The following is a 21,328-nucleotide window of genomic DNA, read 5'->3' on the forward strand; positions in this document are numbered from 1 at the left end:
TGTAGGCAGGTTTGATGACTGAATCTCATCTTTCCATTACTGTGCTGTCACCAAGCATTATGATGTTTGCACTCGTAGGTATATTGAAGAAAAATAAAAGCTCTTTTGGGATTTAAAGATGTATTTGAACAACCATAGGTGTCAATGGTTCTTTTTCATTGCTGACCTACTTATGTTGAGCTACATTTATTATTAAACAAAAAATTCTCGATTAAAATATTGGCTATAATGCTTTGCAGAATACATTATTTTACCTTTGCAGAGCACTAGGTAAGTGAGAGTAAAGAAAAATTACTCACACACTTGCATAGCACAAGAACACAAGCGTTAAAAAAAATCCCACCGTCCTTTCAGCGTAGCTGACTCCACAAGTCTTTTTACCTGTTATCTTTGTGACCTGGTGGGGACTAGGTAGATTTCTGTTTAATTTGTTTTGAGACAATACTTGCATAATAACTTATTTCTGTATTACACATTTTACATAGCACATTTGTTTCTGTGTGCTGACATTCCAAATCAGAGGCATCTGGTCTGTTGCATCTGCTGTGCCCCCACCGGGGTACCGCTATTAATGGGATTTTCTTCCTGTAGCTGTTCTAACACCTTCTAACAGTTTCTCCTTTGTTTTCTGTCGAAGATCCAGTTTTACAACATTAAACATTTGGCTGAATTTGTAAGTTTTAAAATGGATATCCATGTGTCAATTGCTTTTGTTTTGGGGCTTGGGTGTTGTGGTTATTTGTTTGTTTGTTTTTTTGTTTTTTGTTTTTTTCTCATTTCTTTGTTTTAGATCATTTCAGCTAATAGTCAGCTGATATTCAATTATTATGTTTTTTAAATATATTTAGCAGTCTTTTAATTTGTGCTCATCAAAGCACTTCTTTTCCTAGCATAATTATTTGTATTTTTGTTACCCACAAAATCAATTTGTATTATTAGTTTGTCCAGTCACAGAATATTTTTTGGAATTTGATAATAATTTGAGCTCAGTTGTTGCTGTTTGCTTTCATGCTACAGGATCACAGGAAGGCTCAGGAAAGATATGCTTTAGTAGCTACTTTTATCCAAGTTTCCGTCAGGGTTTGTATGTGTATGTGAAACACTGGTTCTATGTGGAACGTATATTTACTAAGTTTTTAAGATTGTGCCAATTGATAAAATTGCACCAATAAATGTAACTATTTTACAACAATTTCAATTGATAAAATTGTACCAAATTAAATATTGCTTGGGTAAGGTTCTCAGATACTTTGTATTAAATGAAAGAAAAATATATTAATTTGAGGATTATTTTTTCCCCTTATTTGGTTGCCTTTCTGATACTAAGAAAAACCCTTTTGTTTGTTCTACAACTATGTATTACTGTTTCCTGAAAGGAAAAGAATCAAGAATCATCAGATCTGTTCATAGTATAAGGGTTTTGAGATGTCCTTGATCTCTCAGAAATGCACTTTAGTACATCTGGCAAAAAGTAATTTTATTCACATTAAATGGCAGAGGGAAGTTTGTCCTAGGGATGAGATTCTTGAGTCCCCGAGGAAACAGCAGAGCTAGCAAGACTCACTTTAAAGAGGCTTTGCTAGTTTTCCTGAGTGTCTAGTTCAGGAACTGCAGGTGTATTTTGTGGGTAAATCATTCTGTAAGCACTTAGGTATACATCAGTTCCATTTGCTCATTTTCTTATTGAGCAAATCCTTATTGAGCAGTGCTTGTCTATTGCTTTGTTTATTACTAGATTTCATACAGCAGAAGCTTTCTTCTGTGGTACAAGCATAGCATTTAATGCCTGGTTGGAGACTCAGAATGGAGCAGAGAAATCATTCTCCTGTTAGTATACCAAATATAAAAATTATATTTAAGAAAATATAAGAATTTAGAATCACTAAATTTTCTTTCCATCTTCTAAGCAGTTTCTTGGGAGGGGAAGGAGAGTGAGAGGGAAATACTACTTTGGATGCCACACAATTTTCTGAGCATGTTGTACGTATTTTAATGTTCCTTCTGCACAGTCCATTTTGGCAATATGTATAATACAGGTGTTGCTAGGCTGCAGAGGGACTGCTTTTTCTATTGTAAAATTCATGTCACCCACTAACTTGTCTGCCTAGAAAATGGAGTTTTGAAGGCACATAGATATCTAGAGGTAGTAACTGCATCAGTAGATTTTATGTCTTTTTCTTGAGTACTTTCACTAAGGAGAGACTTCTAATAAGAAATTTGTTCCTTGCTTAATTGTGCAAGCTGCTGCTTTAACTGCATGTCTCTATATGCAATTCAATCAGTATACAAGTGGAAAAATACCATCCAAGCTTTTAGGTATGAGTTTAGAAAGCCAGCTGAAACAGATTTTCTAAGAACTTCTGATACAGAAGTTAAAGGCAAGAATTTTACAGGATGTGTTTCTTGAAAATTACCTTTTTTTTCTGAAGAGTTTATAACTGCACAAAAATGAAACTTGGTGGAGCTTTTCGCTTACTTTTAATGATGTATGCTATAGTTACTAAAAGTGATATTCTCATACTTTTTTGGTAATCTTATTAAAAAGAAAATTATTTTAAACCTTTACCTGTCACCTTCAACTTAATGAAATTATATAACTCTAATCTCATATTGGAGGGCCAAATTTGAGATAAGACTCTGCAGGTATTTTTCCATCCAGTACAGTCAGTGATTATCATAGAATCATAGAAACATAGAATAGTTAGGGTTTGAAAGGACCTTAAGACCATATCAGCTTATTAAGATAAATTATGATTATTTAGAATAAAAGCATTTTAAGGGGTGGGGAGCAGGTGGGAGGACATGACAACACATGACACAAGGGGTGGACTTTTAAGACAATAAAATGCTTAAGACATATAGTCCACAGCCAGGTGGACATGCAAACAGATTACCTAAACACTGAACACTGTCCACATTAAAAGCCCTAAAAATAAAAATCCTCCAGTTACTTTTGTTGTCAATGTAACAGCTGATGTACTGCACCTACTAGCTATCTGACAGCATGCTATTCTATTCTCTTGGCTCAAAATGTGGGAAAAAGGAAATTTTTTCATAATTTGGTAATAAATATTGCTACTTTCAACTCCTAAGACTGGGAAATCTAATGAGCATCTTTTCTGTAAGCTACACGATAGGAACTTGAAGTTGCTAGGTCTGGTCAATGTCTTTTAGAAACATGCTTGGATGCTTCTTATCTGGGAAATCATTAATCCAATTCCTTGTTTACTCTTCCCTAATCCTTCAAAATAAGTTAAACTAATATATGCATGAGTCTTATATACCTTACTTTTCTTGAGTTCTCATTTTCATAATATCTAAAGCTCTTGTATCTTAGTTTTTATTACATCCCAAAGACCACGAGTCATTATTTTAAAGCCCATCTTTTTTCCCTATGAGAAACTCTAGATCCACTTCTTACTTTCTAGTCGGATTGCCTGGGCTTTGTGTATCTGCTTAACTAACACATAAATTATTGTCAGTGTTAATTATGTTTCTGCTAGGTAAGGTGTCAGGACAGAAAAAGCAATGGTAATAGTCTTACCTGAGTTAGAAGCAAGAGATAGTAATTAAAGTCTTAACACATTAAGAAACAAACATTATTAATTAGTCTTCATGAGTTACTAGGAAAATATAGGTTAAAAAATGAAGAATTATTGTTGTTCTATATTCTAGTTTTACAGGTTCTTTTAAAATTACTATTGTAAGTTATACTTGGTATTTTTATGTTAAGAATAACAAGAATATTTGGAAGGTCTAGACCAAATTCTTCGTATTATTTGAAACAGCAAACAATCTCTGCTTAAAATCAAGCTCACACCAAGAAAGTCCCTATATATAGTCTTCTCAACAGCTCTACATGCATTTTTCTTTGTTTTATTTTTGTATTTGTGTGCAACTAGGCAATACTGCAGGATCTGGAGCAAAGACGTCCCCAGCTGGATGAACTAATAACTGCAGCACAAAATCTAAAAAACAAGACGAGCAATCAGGAGGCCAGAACTATAATTACTGACCGCAGTAAGTGGTGATTCTGCTATCATACGATGCTTCAGCAAATATGGAAAATGTTGTAATACTCGATAAGCATAGCATTTTTCGGACACTTTATGACTTTACCATCAGGAGAATTGTATCAGGAGACACTTCACACACAGATTTTCCAAATCACATATAGAATAAATGTCAGTGAAAGTCAGTGATTATATATTTCAAATTTTTCACCTTAATTTGATGTTGCTTGTCTTCATAGTGGAAGCACATTGTAAAAAATATAGAATGTGATCACTATAGATGAGGAAATACATTTATTCTTAAACAAGGAGGAAAAAGGAGGAATTCACAGAGTATAGCTGTAGGCTTGTAAGAGTATTTTAATTCCATCTCTCGTAGTACTACTGCAGCCTCTTCTTACATCTCCCCTCAGCAGATGCTCAAGTCTGATGGTCTGCCACTAGTCTTTATTAGTTCTTCAGTTCTGGTTCCCCTTTCCATAATTAACCAACAAGATGTGTTTAAGGTGGAAAAATGAGAAGAAAATGTTTTAGAAGAAGTTTAGAGAAGACAACAATGTCCTGTCACCCTTCAATGCTTGTGTGTCCTTACACCCCTCACTATAGAATCAAACACATTCTCAAGGTCGTGCTATTAAAGCAGCCCTCTCTTGTGGACTGTTATACATCTTCAGTTATTATTTTGAGTACTCAGGACTCAAAACTACAAAAAATCAATTTCTTATGATCCTAGAGGTCCCTCGTGGAACTTAGAAAAGAACTAAGCCAAATGCTTTGCGTGTGGACACGGCCAATTCACTTTAGGTGGATACAAACTGTTTCTACAACTTGACCTTGAGACACCTCCAGTTTTCTCCCTGAAACTGATAACTGGTTTATACATAAGGTTTATACGTAGGCTAAGATTCTCTATCCACTTAATTTAAAAAAAAAAAAATAATGACATATATATATATATATACACACACATTACCTGTTCCTTTTTATTCCATCAGTTAGTTTCTATAATATATCAAAACCACATTGCGTGTTTGGACTGCATTCTTGTTATACAGATATTATTTAGACTACATTTTATGTGATATTACATTATTTAACTGCTATTCTCTTCCTGGCCTTGAAACATATTACTGAGAGAGAGAGAGACAGAAAGTGCATTTGTTTTATTTGAAGTTTGAGAAGAATTGGATAGTGCTTATATATTACATAAGAACATGTTCTTGTTTGACATACAATTGATTTTAGAATCATATAATCCATTGAATTCAGAAGTACATACATATGTATTTTCTACTATATTTTAATTTTTAATTCTAAGACAAGTCTTCTGAAGGTAAGAGTTGTAGACTTCACATGAAATGCAAGCATAATTCCTATATGTCCTCATGTGAATTGTATGCATGACTAAATTTTGTTCTGTAGGAAAACTGCACTTCACTTTAAGTGAAATTGCCTTCTAAGATAGATTAAATGCTGGTTTTCATACTGAAAAAAAAAAAAAAAAAAGGAAAGCAAACTATCAGACTGTAAATCATGAATGAGTATGCGGTAACCCAATTATATTACAGCTTCCATCTGTGGCTAGCAGTGTGGTGACTGTATTTTAATGATGATTTCTTAGTTTTAATTCATAAGAATTCCAAAAGTTATTAGTTGAGTTTGAACTTAAAGTATACAAGATTAATTTTTGCTCTGATTTAGCAATTAATTTTCTATTCTGAATCTGCCAATATCCTTGTCAGCAAAAGTGCAACTTAGGATGCAGTCCTTTTGTGTCCTTTCAAATACATCTTGCTGTAGTATAGCCTCTTCTAGTATCATCCTGTTGTTATTAATGAAATAATTTTGAAGTCAACAAAATATTTCTTGTCAGAAGTACACAGGGTTAGTGTTTCTGTAGTGGGGGGAGATAAATTATGATTAGGGCCCTTTTTGATCCAATCTTCTCTGGTAGCAAAAGATTCATGAAGGTTTTTTCATGCTTAGTTTATAGTTGTACAATTGCAGGTAATGCTAAACACTATTCAAGAGGTATTTATTACTTACGAATTTTAAGGAGATCATGACACTTCCAGGGAAAAAAATGGTAGGACTTTACAATGAGATGTAAAAGGTTTTTCCGAATAATAGCCAAATGTGATGTACTGTCACCTAAAGTACGTCTTTAAAAGAGCAATAGTAATTTTAATATTTTTAATTGCATGATTTTTTCCCCTGCATGTTGTGTGAAGAAAAAGGAGATCACTATGGTTTGAATTAGACCTGCTAAATACTGTATAGAGAGGATCCATTTGTTCTTGCTGCATTTATTGTGGGGGTAGTTCACCACTTGTACCCCTTCACAGTGCTATGCTGTCCTTAACATAGGAACATTCCTTATGGCCAGCACAGCTGAGCTTCTCAAACTGTGTGCTTCCTAACAAAGCTTTTCTGATGCCTGCTGTGCTTCACAGTGCTCTCACCTAGTGCAGTTGTTTTGCTTTGCAGTCCGGCGCATACTGAGCCCAGCCTACTGCACACATTGTGTTGTGCCCAAGTCCATCCCTGGAAATCTTGCTCGCAGTGAGAGCTGAACCCTGGACCAGAGAACATTCAGTTGCTAAGACCTGTGTGCTCCCCACAGCTCTAGAGAGCATCCTCCCTTTATACCTGGACCTTGCACCAAAGTCCTGCTGCAAGTCCTCCCTGACTGCCTCACCCACAGACTATTTCCCATTTCCTGTGGTTTTTTTTCCCTCTTCATGAATACAAATAGATTACCATGGGCATGTCTTAGCAGTTATGAGTACTCATTCAGTCTACCTGATTTCATGACCTGTGCATAAGCACTGTGCCACTTGTGCTCCTCTGCAGCAGCTGTGTACCTCTCTCACACTCAGCCTTTTGTAATGTCACACTGTCAGGTGCCAAAGCCATTCGTTGTATTCCATCAGGGAGGAGAGGAAGTGCAGGGCTGGTCTGTCACACAGGAAAAGAGAGACTCAATTGTATCTGGTACGCTACCTCTTCCCAGGCTGAAGCAAGGGATCTCACACTTTGAGAAGTAAAAAGCTGAAAACAAGAGTTAGTTTGTAAGAATATGTTATTCATTGTTGTTTGCTACTAAGGTGCTACTAAAAAAACCCCTACACAATCATCTGGCCAATATCACAGGACAGATATATTATAAATACTAAGTGAGACTTGTAGCTACTCTATAAGGTAGCTGCTATTCTGGCTCACAGGATGGGTTAGTGTGCTGGAATTAAAAACCTGAAGGTTATGCCTTCTGTGCTAATATTGGTAACTTTCAAGTAATTCTGCTTGCAGAAATATGTATATTATGCCCGGTAAAGTTAAACTTTGAAATATATTTAGAAACCATTACTACCTTTTAAAGTATTTATATATATAATAAAGGTAAATATTTTATACAAGATCAAGCAAATCAAAAGACATTTGTTAGAGAGCCTTTATGAAGAATTGCAGAAAAGTAAATTAAGTCAATGATGATGAGTATCACATAGGTTTAGTCATTATCTGTATGAAATTGCTGAAGCTTTGCTACATAAAAAGAACTTGGCTCTATAAAGTAAAGCTCGTGTTATGTTTACATAACATTATATTTAAATCTCTGTTTATGTAAATCATTGTTTACAACTTATACATTAGAGAATACATAAGAATAATAATTACATTTATTCTTGAGTAAAAGTTGTGGGAAAAACAAGATATCTTTCTGCTTTTTTAATGTCTTTGATAAAACATTCTATACTAACAGAACCATATGCTCTACAATAACATTTTTCTCTACATGATGCATCACAGCTCCAAAATGCTTTGTTTTACTGCTGATGAAAATGTTCTTTCTTTAAATTGAATGAGTCTCTAAGCATCTTTAAATATGATAAAGTAATTAAACTTTGAAAATTCCTTTTATTATCCATCAGTTGGTATGTATAAATTGCATAAACTCAGTAACAACTCAATATAGAAATATACTGAGAGATAATAAAAACAAAATTACAGTCTTAGAATCAGAAATACCAAAGTAATTACAAAGGCTGTATTAGATCTTGCTAGATCCTGGAAATGTAAGAGATTTAAATAGGAGGCCTTCCTACTGCTGTGTTGATACACATGCAAAAGGTAATGGTGAATAACCTTTCTGCTATTTTACTTTGCTAGCAATTTACATCCCAATTTTGTAATGTGGTTTCTGGCTGTGTAAGCAATAGATGAGGTATGAAAATTAATATTTATAGAACTGTGAAGAAATAATATGTTACTGACCAAAGAATCTCTCTTTCAAGTTGATAAGAAGCCAAAGTAGCATACATCTTTCTTCAGCAAGAGTGTGAAATGTAGTGAACTCTCAAAATATCGAGAAGTTAATTATGTTCTATTATCTTAAGTACATAAATAATAGCAATAAATGCAAGCATTTCAATGAAGGATATTTTGATCAAGAATTACACATTGGGACCAAAAGATTGGTTTTGAAATTTTACTTGACAATTTTTAAAAACAAGTCCACAAATGTATGAATAATTTATAGAGAATGCCTTCAGAAGAATTATTTTGGTTTTCAGTTTTGAGGTTTTTGTTTATTTTTTTACAAAAGAAAAGCTAAATGTTATAATTGGTTGTTAGGAAAACTGCACTTAAACTGATCTGAAAAGAATCTGAGTATCTCTGTGGCACCTCATAAAATAGCCTTTATTGAATAGCTTGCTGTATTTGACAGTTTTATTGCAAAATCATCAACTCGTCATCACTTACACTTCAAAATGTATGGAAACTCCACAGTGAATTACAGCTGTACTGTTCTTGTCATCTTAATAAAGCAGTCATATCCATGGTACTACCATCCATGTGGTTTTCTCTTAGAGCTATTGAATGCAGATAAAGGGTTTACCACTTGAAAAAAAAAGAAAATAAATAAAATAAATATGATCTGGAATTTGTCATCCAGTAGTAAAACTTGCAGTTACCAAGACTATGAAGGAAAAGATAAGAGAAAACTGTACTTGTATACAGTTTGCCCAGCTACTTGTTGATATTTTTAAGCTGAATTATTGAATAAACCCCAGTATTCTATTCACTGGATTCCACATTTCAAGAAATCCTCAAGAACCTGAGTAATAGCTTTGTTACATCATAAAGATTGTAGAATCATAGAATTGTTAGGGTTCGAAAGCACCTTAAGATCATCTTGTTCCAACCCCCCTGCCATGGGCAGGGACATGTCACAAGTAGACCGTGTCGCCGAAGTCTCTGTTCAGTCTGCTCTTGAACACTGCCAGGGAGGGAGCATTTACCACCTCCCTGGGCAACGTCTTCCAGTGCCTGACCACCCTTACAGTAAAAACTTCTTCCTTATATCTAACCTGAACTTCGCCTGTTTTACTTTGAACCCATTACCTGTTGTCCTATTGCTACAGCCCCTGATGAGGAGTCCCTCTCCAGCATCCTTGTAGGCCTCCTTCAGATATTGGATGGCTGCTATGAGGTCTCCACGCAGCCTTCTCTTCTCCAGCCTGAACAGCCCCAACTTTCTCAGCCTATCTTCATACGGGAGGTGCTCCAGCCCTCTGATCATCCTTGTGGCCCTCCTCTGGACTTGTTCCAACAGATACATGCCCTTTTTATGTTGAGGACACCAGAACTGTACACAGTACTCCAAATAGGATCTCATGAGAGCAGAGTAGAGGGGCAGGATCACTTCCTTCAACCTGCTGGTCATGTTTCTTTCAATGTAGTCCAGGATATGGTTGGTTTCTGTGCTGCGAGTGCACACTGAAGCTGGCTCACATTAAGTTCTCATTAACCAGCGCTCTGAAGTCCTTCTCTGCAGGGCTGCTCTGAATCTCTTCTCTGCCCAATCCTGTACCTATGCCTGGGTTTGCCCTGATCTGGGTGTAGGACCTTGCACTTGGCTTGGTTGAACTTCATGAGGTTGGCATCAGTCCACCTCACAAGCATGTCAAGGTCCCTCTGGATGGCATCCCTTCCCTCCAGTATATCAACTGAACCACACAGCCTGGTGTTGTTAGCAAACTTGCTGAGAGTGCACTCAATCCCACTGTCCCTATTGCCAACAAAGATGCTGAACAGGATCGGTCCCAACACAGACCCCTGAGGGACACCACTTGTTACTGGTCTCCACTTGGACATTGAGCCATTGACTGAACTCTCTGCATGCGGCCATCCAGCCAAGATGCAAAGGTTATTAATCATCCTGATGTACTTTACAGATTAAACCTTGTATTGCTGTGCTGGAGGAAAAGACCTTTCAGAAAGACTGATATGAAAGAAAATTTTTTTAAAAGCCTTTAAATAATTTTGACTAGGCCCCTAAAAAACAAAACCAAAAAGAAAATCCAAACAACAAAATAAAGTGGAAAAACAAGCACCCACTCTGAATAAGAAAAGCATGGTTTGATAGGGGGATGCTTCACACTAACAGGATATATACATTGTTGTACAATGTAGACCTGGGTACATGAATTTAGGGACGAAGTTAATCAATACAGGCGGTCAGGCAGAATACAGACAAAAAAAATTCTTCTGAGTGATGGTGTCAAGAAAATCCAAGCCTATTTAATATCCTGCAGTTTACTCTTCTGTTCTTAAAATGTTTGGAGACAGGTGATAGAGGTGATTTTAGTGAAACAGCCAAAGCATATAAATTTTCAGCCTCCTTCAACCTACCCAGTCACTTTCACCTAGGTGAAAGTAACTGTTGCCCAGAAACATGAGCAGATGTGAAATGACAGAAAGTCTTCTTTACAGCCTGTCAGTAGGCAATTCCTTTACCCAGGTACTACTGGCTGCTCCCCTACTATGGTAAGTCTTATGAATAGTGTTAGGGGCATCTTTTCCTTCTTTATGCTCAATAGGAGTAACATTTTAACAGACTGTTTTTACTTAACTACTTGCCTTTGTTCCTAAAGTCTTTGTGAAAACCTCTAATACATAAAAATCTGCACACATATTTTATTTTTTTTTTTTAAGTTTAACAAGGCCAGTGCTTCAGTAGCTTCAGAAAGGAGCAAATTTACTTGCAGAAGTATTATAAGCAATATGTAAAGGGAAGGTAAGTAACTGCCACACAGGATGAGATTGCAGGTCCTATTAATTTACTCTGTTGTCTCTGAAATTGTTAGTTCTAGGTCCTTCTGAAGGATATTTAAGAATTCAGTAGTATGCAAATGTGAATTCAGAGTACTTCTCAGGAAACAAAGTCTTTCTTTTATTTCTTAAATAACTAGAGAAGTGCTACCATAATTTTTTGAAACATTTAACTGACTAAAGCTGCCAAGAATTTGCAGTTCTTCAAGAAAGCCCTGGAGACAGAGGATATAAAGAAGGCAGAGGTGCTGAATGCCTTCTTTGCCTGTCTTTACTCCTGCAGACTCTCCCTAGGGACCCCAGGTTCCTATAGCCCCAGAAGGAGTCAGGATAAAGGAGGAGTTTGCTTTGGTAAATGAGGATTGGGTTAGGGATCAGTTGAGCAATCTGGACATCTATAAATCGATGGGTCCGGATGGAATACACCCACGGGTGCTGAGGGAGCTGGCGGAGGTCATTGCTAGGCCACTCTCCATCATCTTTGGTAAGTCGTGGGAAACAGGAGAGGTGCCTGAGGACTGGAGGATGGCAAATGTCACGCCAGTCTATAAGAAGGGCAAGAAGGAGGACCCGGGTAATTATAGACCGGTCAGCCTTACCTCCGTCCCTGGAAAGGTGATGGAACAACTTATTCTTGACACCATCTCTAGACATATCAAGGATGAGGGCGTCATTAAGAGTAGCCAACATGGTTTTACCAAGGGGAAGTCATGTTTGACCAACCTTATAGCCTTCTATGAGGAAGTAACTAGGTGGATGGATGATGGTAGAGCGGTATATGTGGTTTTTCTTGATTTCAGTAAGGCATTTGATACTGTCTCCCACAGCATCCTCATAGATAAGCTAAGGAAGTGTGGGCTTGATGATCAGGTAGTGAGGTGGATCAAGAGCTGGTTGAAAGGAAAAAGGCAGAGAGTTGTAGTCAATGGGGCAGAATCTAGCTAGAGGTCTGTGACTAGTGGAGTCCCTCAGGGGTCGGTGCTGGGACCAGTGCTGTTTAATATTTTCATCAGCGACCTGGATGAGGGAACTGAATGTACCCTCAGCAAGTTCGCTGATGACACTAAACTGGGAGGAGTGGCTGACACACCAGAAGGCTGTGTTGCCATTCAGTGAGACCTGGACAGGCTGGAGAGTTGGGCGGGGAGAAACTTGATGAAATTCAACAAGGGCAAGTGTAGAGTCTTGCGTATGGGGAGGAACAACCCCATGTACCAGTACAGGTTGGGGGTTGACCTGCTGGAAAGTAGTGAAGGGGAAAGGGACCTGGGGGTCCTGGTGGATAGGAGGATGACCATGAGCCAGCAATGTGTCCTTGTGGCCAAGAAGGCCAAAGGCATCCTAGGGGGCATTAGAAAGGGTGTGGTTAGTAGGCCAAGAGAGGTTCTCCTCTCCCTCTACTCTGCCTTGGTGAGACCACATCTGGAATATTGTGTCCAGTTCTGGGCCCCTCAGTGTAAGAAGGACAGGGACCTGCTGGAGAGAGTCCAGCGCAGAGCCACAAAGATGATTAAGGGAGTGGAACATCTCCCTTATGAGGAGAGGCTGAAGGATCTGGGTCTCTTTAGCTTGGAGGAGACTGAGGGGTGACCTCATGAATGTTTACAAATATGTAAAGGGTGAGTGTCAGGATGATGGAGCTAGGTTTTTCTTAGTGATGTCCAGTGATAGGACAAGGGGTAATGGGTGTAAACTGGAGCATAAGAGGTTCCATGTGAACATCAGGAAAAACTTCTTTACTGTGAGAGTGATAAAGCACTGGAACAGGTTGTCCAGAGGGATTGTGGAGTCTCCTACATTGGAGATATTCAAGGCCCAGCTGGACAAGTTCCTGTGTGATGTACTCTAGGTTACCCTGCTCTTGCAGGGGGGTTGGACTAGATGATCTTTTCAGCTCCCTTCCAACCCTCAGGATTCTGTGATTCTGTGAAAGCAAACGCTGAGTTGTTTTAGAATTTTCAACATGTTTACCAGTATCTAATGTGAGACTTCCTATTTACAGTGTTACAGCAAAAAATTTGGATGTTATTACATAGGATTTAAAAAATTAGATTCAGTCTCATTTTACAAAATGTTAATTAATATTCATATATAATACTTTAAAATATTAAAATAATAAATGCTGAAGAGGTTTGACTTACATCTTGTCAGTGGCAGAAGAACGTTCTATTAACTTATGTAGTGGCCAGATAATCAGAAGGAAGTTTTTTTTCTCTTTGAGTAAAAACAGAAAGACTCAATTTTTCTACATTAAAAGGAGTGGTATTAATAATTTGCCAGTAAAAATATTTAGAACACGTACTTGCAGCCCATCTTCATTGCAAGTAAATATCCAAAATGATCAAGCTCCAAAAATGAGAGGGAAACAACTGCATATTATTTATAACTGTACTAGCATTCTGTATTGTAACAATTTTTTTTTCAAAGTTAAAGACTCCTTTTATAACCAGTTGAAATTCCCTATCTATTGATGAAATTCCATCACTGTGTTCCTATAAGGTCCATCTAGGAAATCTATAAATTTACTGTCTAACCTTTAAAATCTGTGTGTGTGTAGCTGCTCAAGATTATGTTGAGGGATGGGGTTTTTTTGTTTGTGGTTTGGGTCTTTTTTGGGTTTTGTTGGGGTTTTTATTTTTTTTTAGATAGGTTTCTGTTTCTTGCTAAATGCTAGGATGACTTCACGCGATTGAAGTCTGAAAGTCTCAAAAGTATTGCATCATATAGTTTGGGTGCATTCCCTTTTTCCTTTAAGTGAGCTATAATGCTCAATTTTTAATAAAAGCACCCCATTTACCCCCAAAAGCCTTATCATCTTTCTAGTTTTCACTCTTTATATACAGGTTTGGTTTGGGTTTTGGTTTTGTTGGGGTTTTTTGGGGTTTTTTTGGTTTTCTTTTTTTTTCTTGTTAATTGCTTTAATAATTTTATTTTAATTGATCTTTTAAATGTTGAAGTTCAGTTAGTTTATGCAATCATCAAAATACTTTTTTAAGATTAAACTATTTGGATTTTAGCTATGGCTTTATTGTTTACTGGGATGAAGATAAAGCCACTTACACATGATGTAGAGAGAGAATGCTTGCAAAGACTGAGGCAGCCTTCTGGTAATGTGGGCTAGGATTTTTATTCCTTCTTTGCAACTATATGACTGCTTCTGAGCAATATTTGCCATTCTTCATTTTTCTTACTAGTTGGAAACCCCCTGCCAAACACTGAGCACTGACTTAATCCTTATGCCTAAGGTCAGTTGTGTGAGAGCGTATGGGCTTGGGCTTTTTTTTTTTTTGCCTTTAGGGATCAATGAAAATACAGTAAGAGCAAACTTCCAGCATCATCAGAAGTGAGGATGATCTCGAGAATTTTTAGATCTGCTATAGACTTTCTTTGTAGTTCCAAAAAAGTCTTAATTACGTATGTTCAGTTCTTTACTTAGATAAGGTGGGATAATATCTTTACCAGCAGCCTTTGCCTGCCATGTGTGTTCAGAAGATTAGGGGTTTTTTGACCTGTTTTATTTGAGTATGACAAACCTAAGTCTTTTCTGTTTTGGCCAGTGTTTCAAGGTAGTACTGTGTTAGAAAAAATAGCTTCACAGAACAATGTAAATTTGACTAGAAGCAGACATGTAAACAGTGATAATATCCATTTTATTTTATTTTTATCCATGATGATGCAAACAGAAGAGCAATGTTGCAAGAGATTACTCAGAATAAAAATAAAAGGAAACAACAAAAAAAAGAAATTTTTCAGAAATAGAGTTTTCAGAATGTGATCAAATTACTCATCTACTGACATTTTATCCAACGTTTGATAGGCAACATTTAATGTCCACAGTTATTTGAAAAATTGTGTCAGAACAGTATATATATTTTCATTTATGCCCAACCATAATTTTTCTGTAATAATGACAGAGCAAACAAGAAACAAAGGTCCTGCTCTTGCAGAGATTACAACTTAAATTTAGATGCCACATAATCAGTGATATCAGGCAAATACAGATTTTGGTGTACATTGTGTCCCACCTCTTTTTCTAAAATCAATTCAATACACAAAGAACATGTGTTGGAACCTGCAGTTATTCACAGACAATCAAGTTAGGCATCCTGGAATATGTTTGGCGTATGGATTTTACTTTGGCTATCCTTAATATAAATTTATCATTATTTTAGTTTTTGCTTAAGTTGGGAATAAACTGATAACAAAGAGAGTGCTTTGCACAGCCCCAAAGCTCCTTTGCAAGTGCAACCTGAGTAAATACCATCTTTGTGTGAGAGAGGTCCTACCACCTTTGATGGGTGGTTGCATCAGCTGGTGGTTTCATTTTCTTATGTATACCAAATCATCATTATGGTGACTTATGAAATACTGTAGATAATTCAAATAATTTAATTTTATTATCCATGTTTAGTGAATAGCAGTGCTTATAGAACTGTGCCAGCCTTTATCATGCCAAAACAGGGATAGAAGGGGAAATAGCATTAAAGTTCTGAAGATTAGCTGCTCATATTCCCTCTCTTTTATCAGCAGGCTTACTGCATGTTAGGTGAGACAGTGACTCATAAGAGGGCAATCCCTATGTGAGTAACAGCAAAGAAGAGTAGATGTTGAACTGATTGATACATGGTGAAAAAGTGGTGGCATCTGGGTTTGATGGGACTTAAAGCCTAAAGCAGACTATTTAGAAGTTTTTATTTCGATATATTTTAATTGGATGGAAACCTTCATACAGCAGAGGAAACGCCTGTGCCATTGAAGTTTTTCCTGGAGGTGTCAAACTGTGTTTATGTCAGCTGTATCTTAAGTGTAGAAATGAATGCAATATTTCAGATTAGGAGATACACTAATTTTGCAGAATATGCATTGCATTTCCAGTATTCTGATTCGCTCTGAATGTTAGCACTTTTAACATTCGGCTTTCTTCACTGCAGCATTATATTAAGATGAGAAGAGAAGTTTTGTTTCTTTATGTTGAGGGTGACAGAACACTGGAACAGGCTGCCCAGGGAGGTTGTGGAGTCTCCCTCTCTGGAGACATTCAAAACCCACCTGGACATGTTCCTGTGTAACCTGCTCTAGGAGACCCTGCTTTGGCGGGGGGATTGGACTGGATGATCTCCAGAGCTCCCTTCCAACCCTAATGATTCTGTGATTCTGTGAGATTCTCTAATAGTTGAACCTGTTCTTTGGATGCATTTTCTTTGCTCCATTTTATACATTTTCCTGCAAGCAGGATGTGGAGCTCTGCTTCCTAATGTCAAGCATAAAGCTGTAGCGTGTTAGGTTAAAAATTGCTGGGTTTCAGCCATATCAAAGTAATTACCTTGAAGTGTGTTGGTTTGTCTAACATTGATTAAGTGTAGTCCATTTAGCATCTCATGAGCCTCATGAATGTTATGATGTGTGTTGGAGTAACAAAGAAAACATAAAAAAGGAAGCACAGACTTCTGATTAGAACATATAAACACAAAACACCCCAGAATAAACCAAACACCTTATCAAATGAAAAACACAGTAAAAGACATTTCTCATGTCTTTCTTGTTTTCAAGACTGGTGAAATTCGCAATCTTTTTATTCTTCTATTAGTTTGCTAAAATAGTGGACTCAGATGACAGATATGGCATGTTGGGGTTTTTTGTGGAGGGGTTTATTTATAAAATATAGCTATAATTTATATAGCTTTTTTAGTTATTAAGAAACATATATGTGTGTATGTCATGCCAGGCTTCATCACTTGGGATCCATTTCATGTGACCTTGAGGACTAGTTCTGTAAATTAAAAATAGGAAAAGAAATGTTACTTTTTTTTTCTTACATGCCCCTGTGCTTGCAGAGCTGTGCTGCTTGAATAGTTTACGTACCAGCATTTTTATAATAGGACCTTCATTTTCTAATCTGTGCTTAGTTTAAAAAAAAAAAAAAAAAGAAAAAAGAAAAGTGGATCAGTATGGCTACACAGAGAATGCTCAAAATGGTCAAGATGTTTTCCAAATTTCAGAAGAAAAAATTCTTCTGCAGTTCATGTTACTTCCTTAGTTGATTCTTGGTGTCGTGGTTTAAGCCCAGGCCGTAAATTAGAACCATGCAGTCTGCTTCCCCCCCACCCCCCTGCCTTTCTTCCCTCTCCTGGAGGGATGGGGAGGAGAATTGAAAGAATGCAACTCCCACGGGTTGAGATAAGAACAGTCCAGTAACTAAGGTATAACACAAACCACTACTGCTACCACCAATAATAATGATAAAGGAAATAACAAGGAAGAGAATATAACCGCTCACCAACCGGTACCTTGCCCCCACCCCACCATGATCCAGCCCTTCCGGGTAACTCTCCGTTCCATCCTGGGCATGACGTGCTGTGGTATGGAATACCTCTTTGGCTAGTTTGGGTCAGGTGTCCTGTCTCTGCTTCCTCCCAGCTTCCCCTCCTCCCTGGCAGAGCATGAGACTCAAAGTCCTTGGTCAGGCTAAACATCGTTGTTATCAGCTCTGTTCCCAGGCTGAAAGTCAAAAACACAGTGCTGCAACAGCTACTAAGAAGGAGGAAAACTGACTGCTGCTGCTAAACCAGGACACTTGGATATTTACTTTGAAGCACATAAGGTCATCTTTCTGTGCATAAAAAAGTGTGGATTAACCCGTATCAGACTGATAGCATCTTCTGGAGTATGTAGTAAATGGATACAAATGTGAGAGGGAAAGCAGAATGAGGTGTAAGACGTGGAAATGTCAATGTGAAATAGAAGCAATAGCCCTGAGGAATTAACTCACCTTTGGAAATACTTAGTTCAATATTAAAGCCATTTTACTATTGGTGTAATTGTAAATCTTAAAAAAAAAAAAAGTTTGTTTTTGTTTTGGCCAGAAATACGGTCTTTAATTTACAGTCTTGTGATATCTAATGCTTTTTGCCTATCAGGAAGATTATTGTAAGAAAAGTAACTATTTTATCCAAATCACAGCTACAATACATGATCTGTTCTGTAAATGTCACTCTATTTTGAGTCTATAAGCTTCTGTTTGTGCTGGAATTTCTAGTCAGCTGTCCTGAAATGGAGGAAGCTGTATATCTTATATTTCACTACATTATTCAGTACTGTATCCAGCTCTGGGGCCCCCAATACAAGAAAGATATGGACCTATTAAAGTGGGTCCAGAGGAGGGCCCTGAAGGTGATCAGAGGGCTGGAGCACCTCTCATATGAAGAAAGACTGAGAGAGTTGAGCTTGTTCAGCTGTAAGAGAAGGCTCTGTGGAGACCTCAGAGCAGCCTTCCAACACCGAAAGGGGGCCTGTAAGAAATCTGGAGAGGAATTTTTTTACAAGGGCATGTAGTGACAAGACAAGGGAGAATGGCTTTAAACTGAAAGAGGGGAAATTTACATTATATATAAGGAAGAAATTCTTCCCTGTGAGGGTGGTGAGGCACTGGAACAGGTTGCCCGAAGAAGCTGTGGCTGCCCCGTCCCTGGCACTGTTCAAGGCCATGTTGGACAGGGCTTCAAGCAACCTGATCTAGTGGGAGGTGTCCCTATGAATGACAGGGGTTTTAGAACTAGATGATCCCTGCCAACCCAAACCGTTCTGTGAACCTGTGATTATGAAATTGGTAATTTGAAAATACAACAAATTTATACAGTTTTCTGTTTCTTTGTGAAATAACAAATTTTTCAGTTCAGATAGAAAATGCCATGTCAGTTAGAAATATCAGTTAGATAGAAATATTAATGTTAGTATTAATAGAATTAATAGAAATTCTAGAAATAGAATTAATAGAAATTTCATTAATATAAATGTTAATGTTAGTTAGAAATATCAGTTAGATAGAAAATGTCAGTTCAGATAGAAAATGCCTAACATTTATGCTTAAAGTTGAAAATAGAATTATTTTAGAAATAAACACTTTTACTTCTCTGCCTTGAAATAATTTGGCAGTTTTCTTTGCTTTTAGAATCAAAAATAAAAGTCAAAGCTGTGATGCTTTGATTTTGGCACATGTTTTTTTTGCTGATACACGGATGGCTTTTTTTGGTTCATCCACTGAGCTAAGCTCAGTATTGTTGCCAGGACCCTGCTTTCTGTGACTGTTTCATAGGTGAGTGAAGGAAGCTCTAGAGTTGTCTCCCAGCTGACCTCCAGAGAGAGGTGCATGCTGTGGAGGTAAAGCAGTTGAATCACTGTGCAGATCTGACATTGTCAGAAGATGCACAGCAAAAGCTTCATGATAGTCTGTGCTCACAATTCCCAGCCATGGAATACCATAAAGAACAACTGTAGCCTAGCAGATGGTCTCAGAGTTATAGACCAACAAATAGCAGCCACTGTGTTGCTTACTGGCCATTTCACAAAGTGTGCCAGTTTACCCTTGAAGATGCAGCTTAATTAGTAAGTATTACAGGAGTAAGGATTTGGACCTTGAAAGTTATAGAAAACTAAAGCTTAGCTTTTTGATGATATAATTCTATAGTTCATATAATATTTAATGTGAAATAATAGAAGGAAAAGATTTTGTGTATATCCATTGTAAAATGAATCAAAGCCAGTTGCAGTCTTTGAATTTTGAATTTTAGATTTATGGCTTTTGTGGTAAGTAGAGGTTCTCCTGAGGAAATTTTGCTTTTTGAAGAATAAAACAGAAATATAAACAGTATGCAAAACTTTGTTTCAATAACTTGGAGCCTGATATTCACACATTTGCAGAATTCCAATGTCCATTTTAATTTTTTAGGTATTTTGGTACACTAAGATCTCCCAAAATCTTTCCCATACAGTCAGAGCTGGATCTATTAAATCAAAACCAAATTAAAACAGTGTAGAGATTAACAAATGCAGATACATTTGTAAAACAAGTCTCAGCCTAAACTCAGTAGGAGTTAGTATGCTGATGACATTTAAAAATATACGGTGTAAATATGAACGTATGATGGCAATGCAAAGTGATCTGGTTCTAAGAATTCTGAAATACATTGTTTGTATGCTTCATTAGGTAGGTAATGAATTTCACACATTTCAGGACTTAAACTGCCAGACCTACCATTATGTTTATGCATCAGTAAGTATGGAAGTCCATGAAAGCGTTAGTATATGAAAGCTGATGTACTTTAATAATGCTAATAGCATTCTTGTTTATGTTTAGAGAAAGTAGAATATCATTTCACTAATTTAATATCCCATTTTTAAATATAGGCACAGATAAGTCATATTTCTTCTGAAGGGGAAAAATGTTTTCTTAAGTATTTTGTAAGTAGGTTGATTGTTACAAAAGCTATTATCCATGAACAGAAATTAGTTTAATGATTTAAAATTATGTTGGACATTTGGGCAAAGTTAAATACTTAAACACCTAGTCTCTTCTAATTAATTCTTATAATACTAAGAAAGACAGAAATTAATGATTTTTTCCCATTAAGTTCTTTGAAAATTTTTCTATAAATCTAAAACTGAAAGGATTGGATTACTTATGTATTCACTCATTTTATTAATCAGGTTAGCCTTAATCCTGTGGCTTCAGTTTGGATACCTTCCGTCAGTCTAAATATAATCCCAGGCATAGCTACAGGTTGGGCAGAGAAGAGATTCAGAGCAGCCCTGCAGAGAAGGACTTGGGGGTGGTGGTTGATGAAAAAATGAACATGAGCCGACAGTGTGCGCTCGCAGCCCAGAAAGCCAATCGTATCCTGGGCTGCATCAAGAGGAGCGTGGCCAGCAGGTCGAAGGAGGTGATCCTGCCCCTCTACTCTGCTCTCGTGAGACCTCACTTGGAGTATTGTGTGCAGTTCTGGTGTCCTCAACATCAAAAGGACATGGAACTGTTGGAACAAGTCCAGAGGAGGGCCATGAGGATGATCAGGGGACTGGAGCACTTCCCGTATGGAAACAGGCTGAGAAAGTTGGGGCTATTCAGCCTGGAGAAGAGAAGGCTGCATGGAGACCTCATAGCAGCCTTCCAGTATCTGAAGGGGGCCTACAAGGATGCTGGGGATGGACTATTCGTCAGGGACTGTAGTGATCGGACAAGGGGTAATGGGTTCAAACTTAAAACAGGGGAAGTTTAGATTGGATATAAGGAAGAAATTCTTTCCTGAGAGGGTGGTGAGGCACTGGAATGGGTTGCCCAGGGAGGCTGTGAGTGCTCCATCCTTGGCGGTGTTCAAGGCCAGGTTGGATGAGGCCTTGGGTGACATGGTTTGGTGTGGGGTGTCCCT

At 37.3% G+C, this 21,328-nt stretch overlaps 1 protein-coding gene across 1 annotated transcript in view; it reads left to right on the forward strand.

Annotated features, from left to right (window-relative positions):
* The window catches only part of DMD (dystrophin), a gene marked incomplete at both ends in the record, with an annotated part of 1,114,107 nt that overhangs the window by 806,409 nt on the left and 286,370 nt on the right, over positions 1-21,328 (forward strand). The window contains one exon of the mRNA XM_080612996.1: positions 3,903-4,020. Within this exon, the coding sequence (XP_080469122.1) occupies positions 3,903-4,020 (118 nt within the window). The remainder of the gene's footprint in view (positions 1-3,902; positions 4,021-21,328) is intronic.

Source organism: Psittacula echo (assembly GCF_963264785.1).
Source record: "Psittacula echo genome assembly, chromosome: 3".
Lineage (NCBI taxonomy): Eukaryota > Metazoa > Chordata > Aves > Psittaciformes > Psittacidae > Psittacula > Psittacula echo.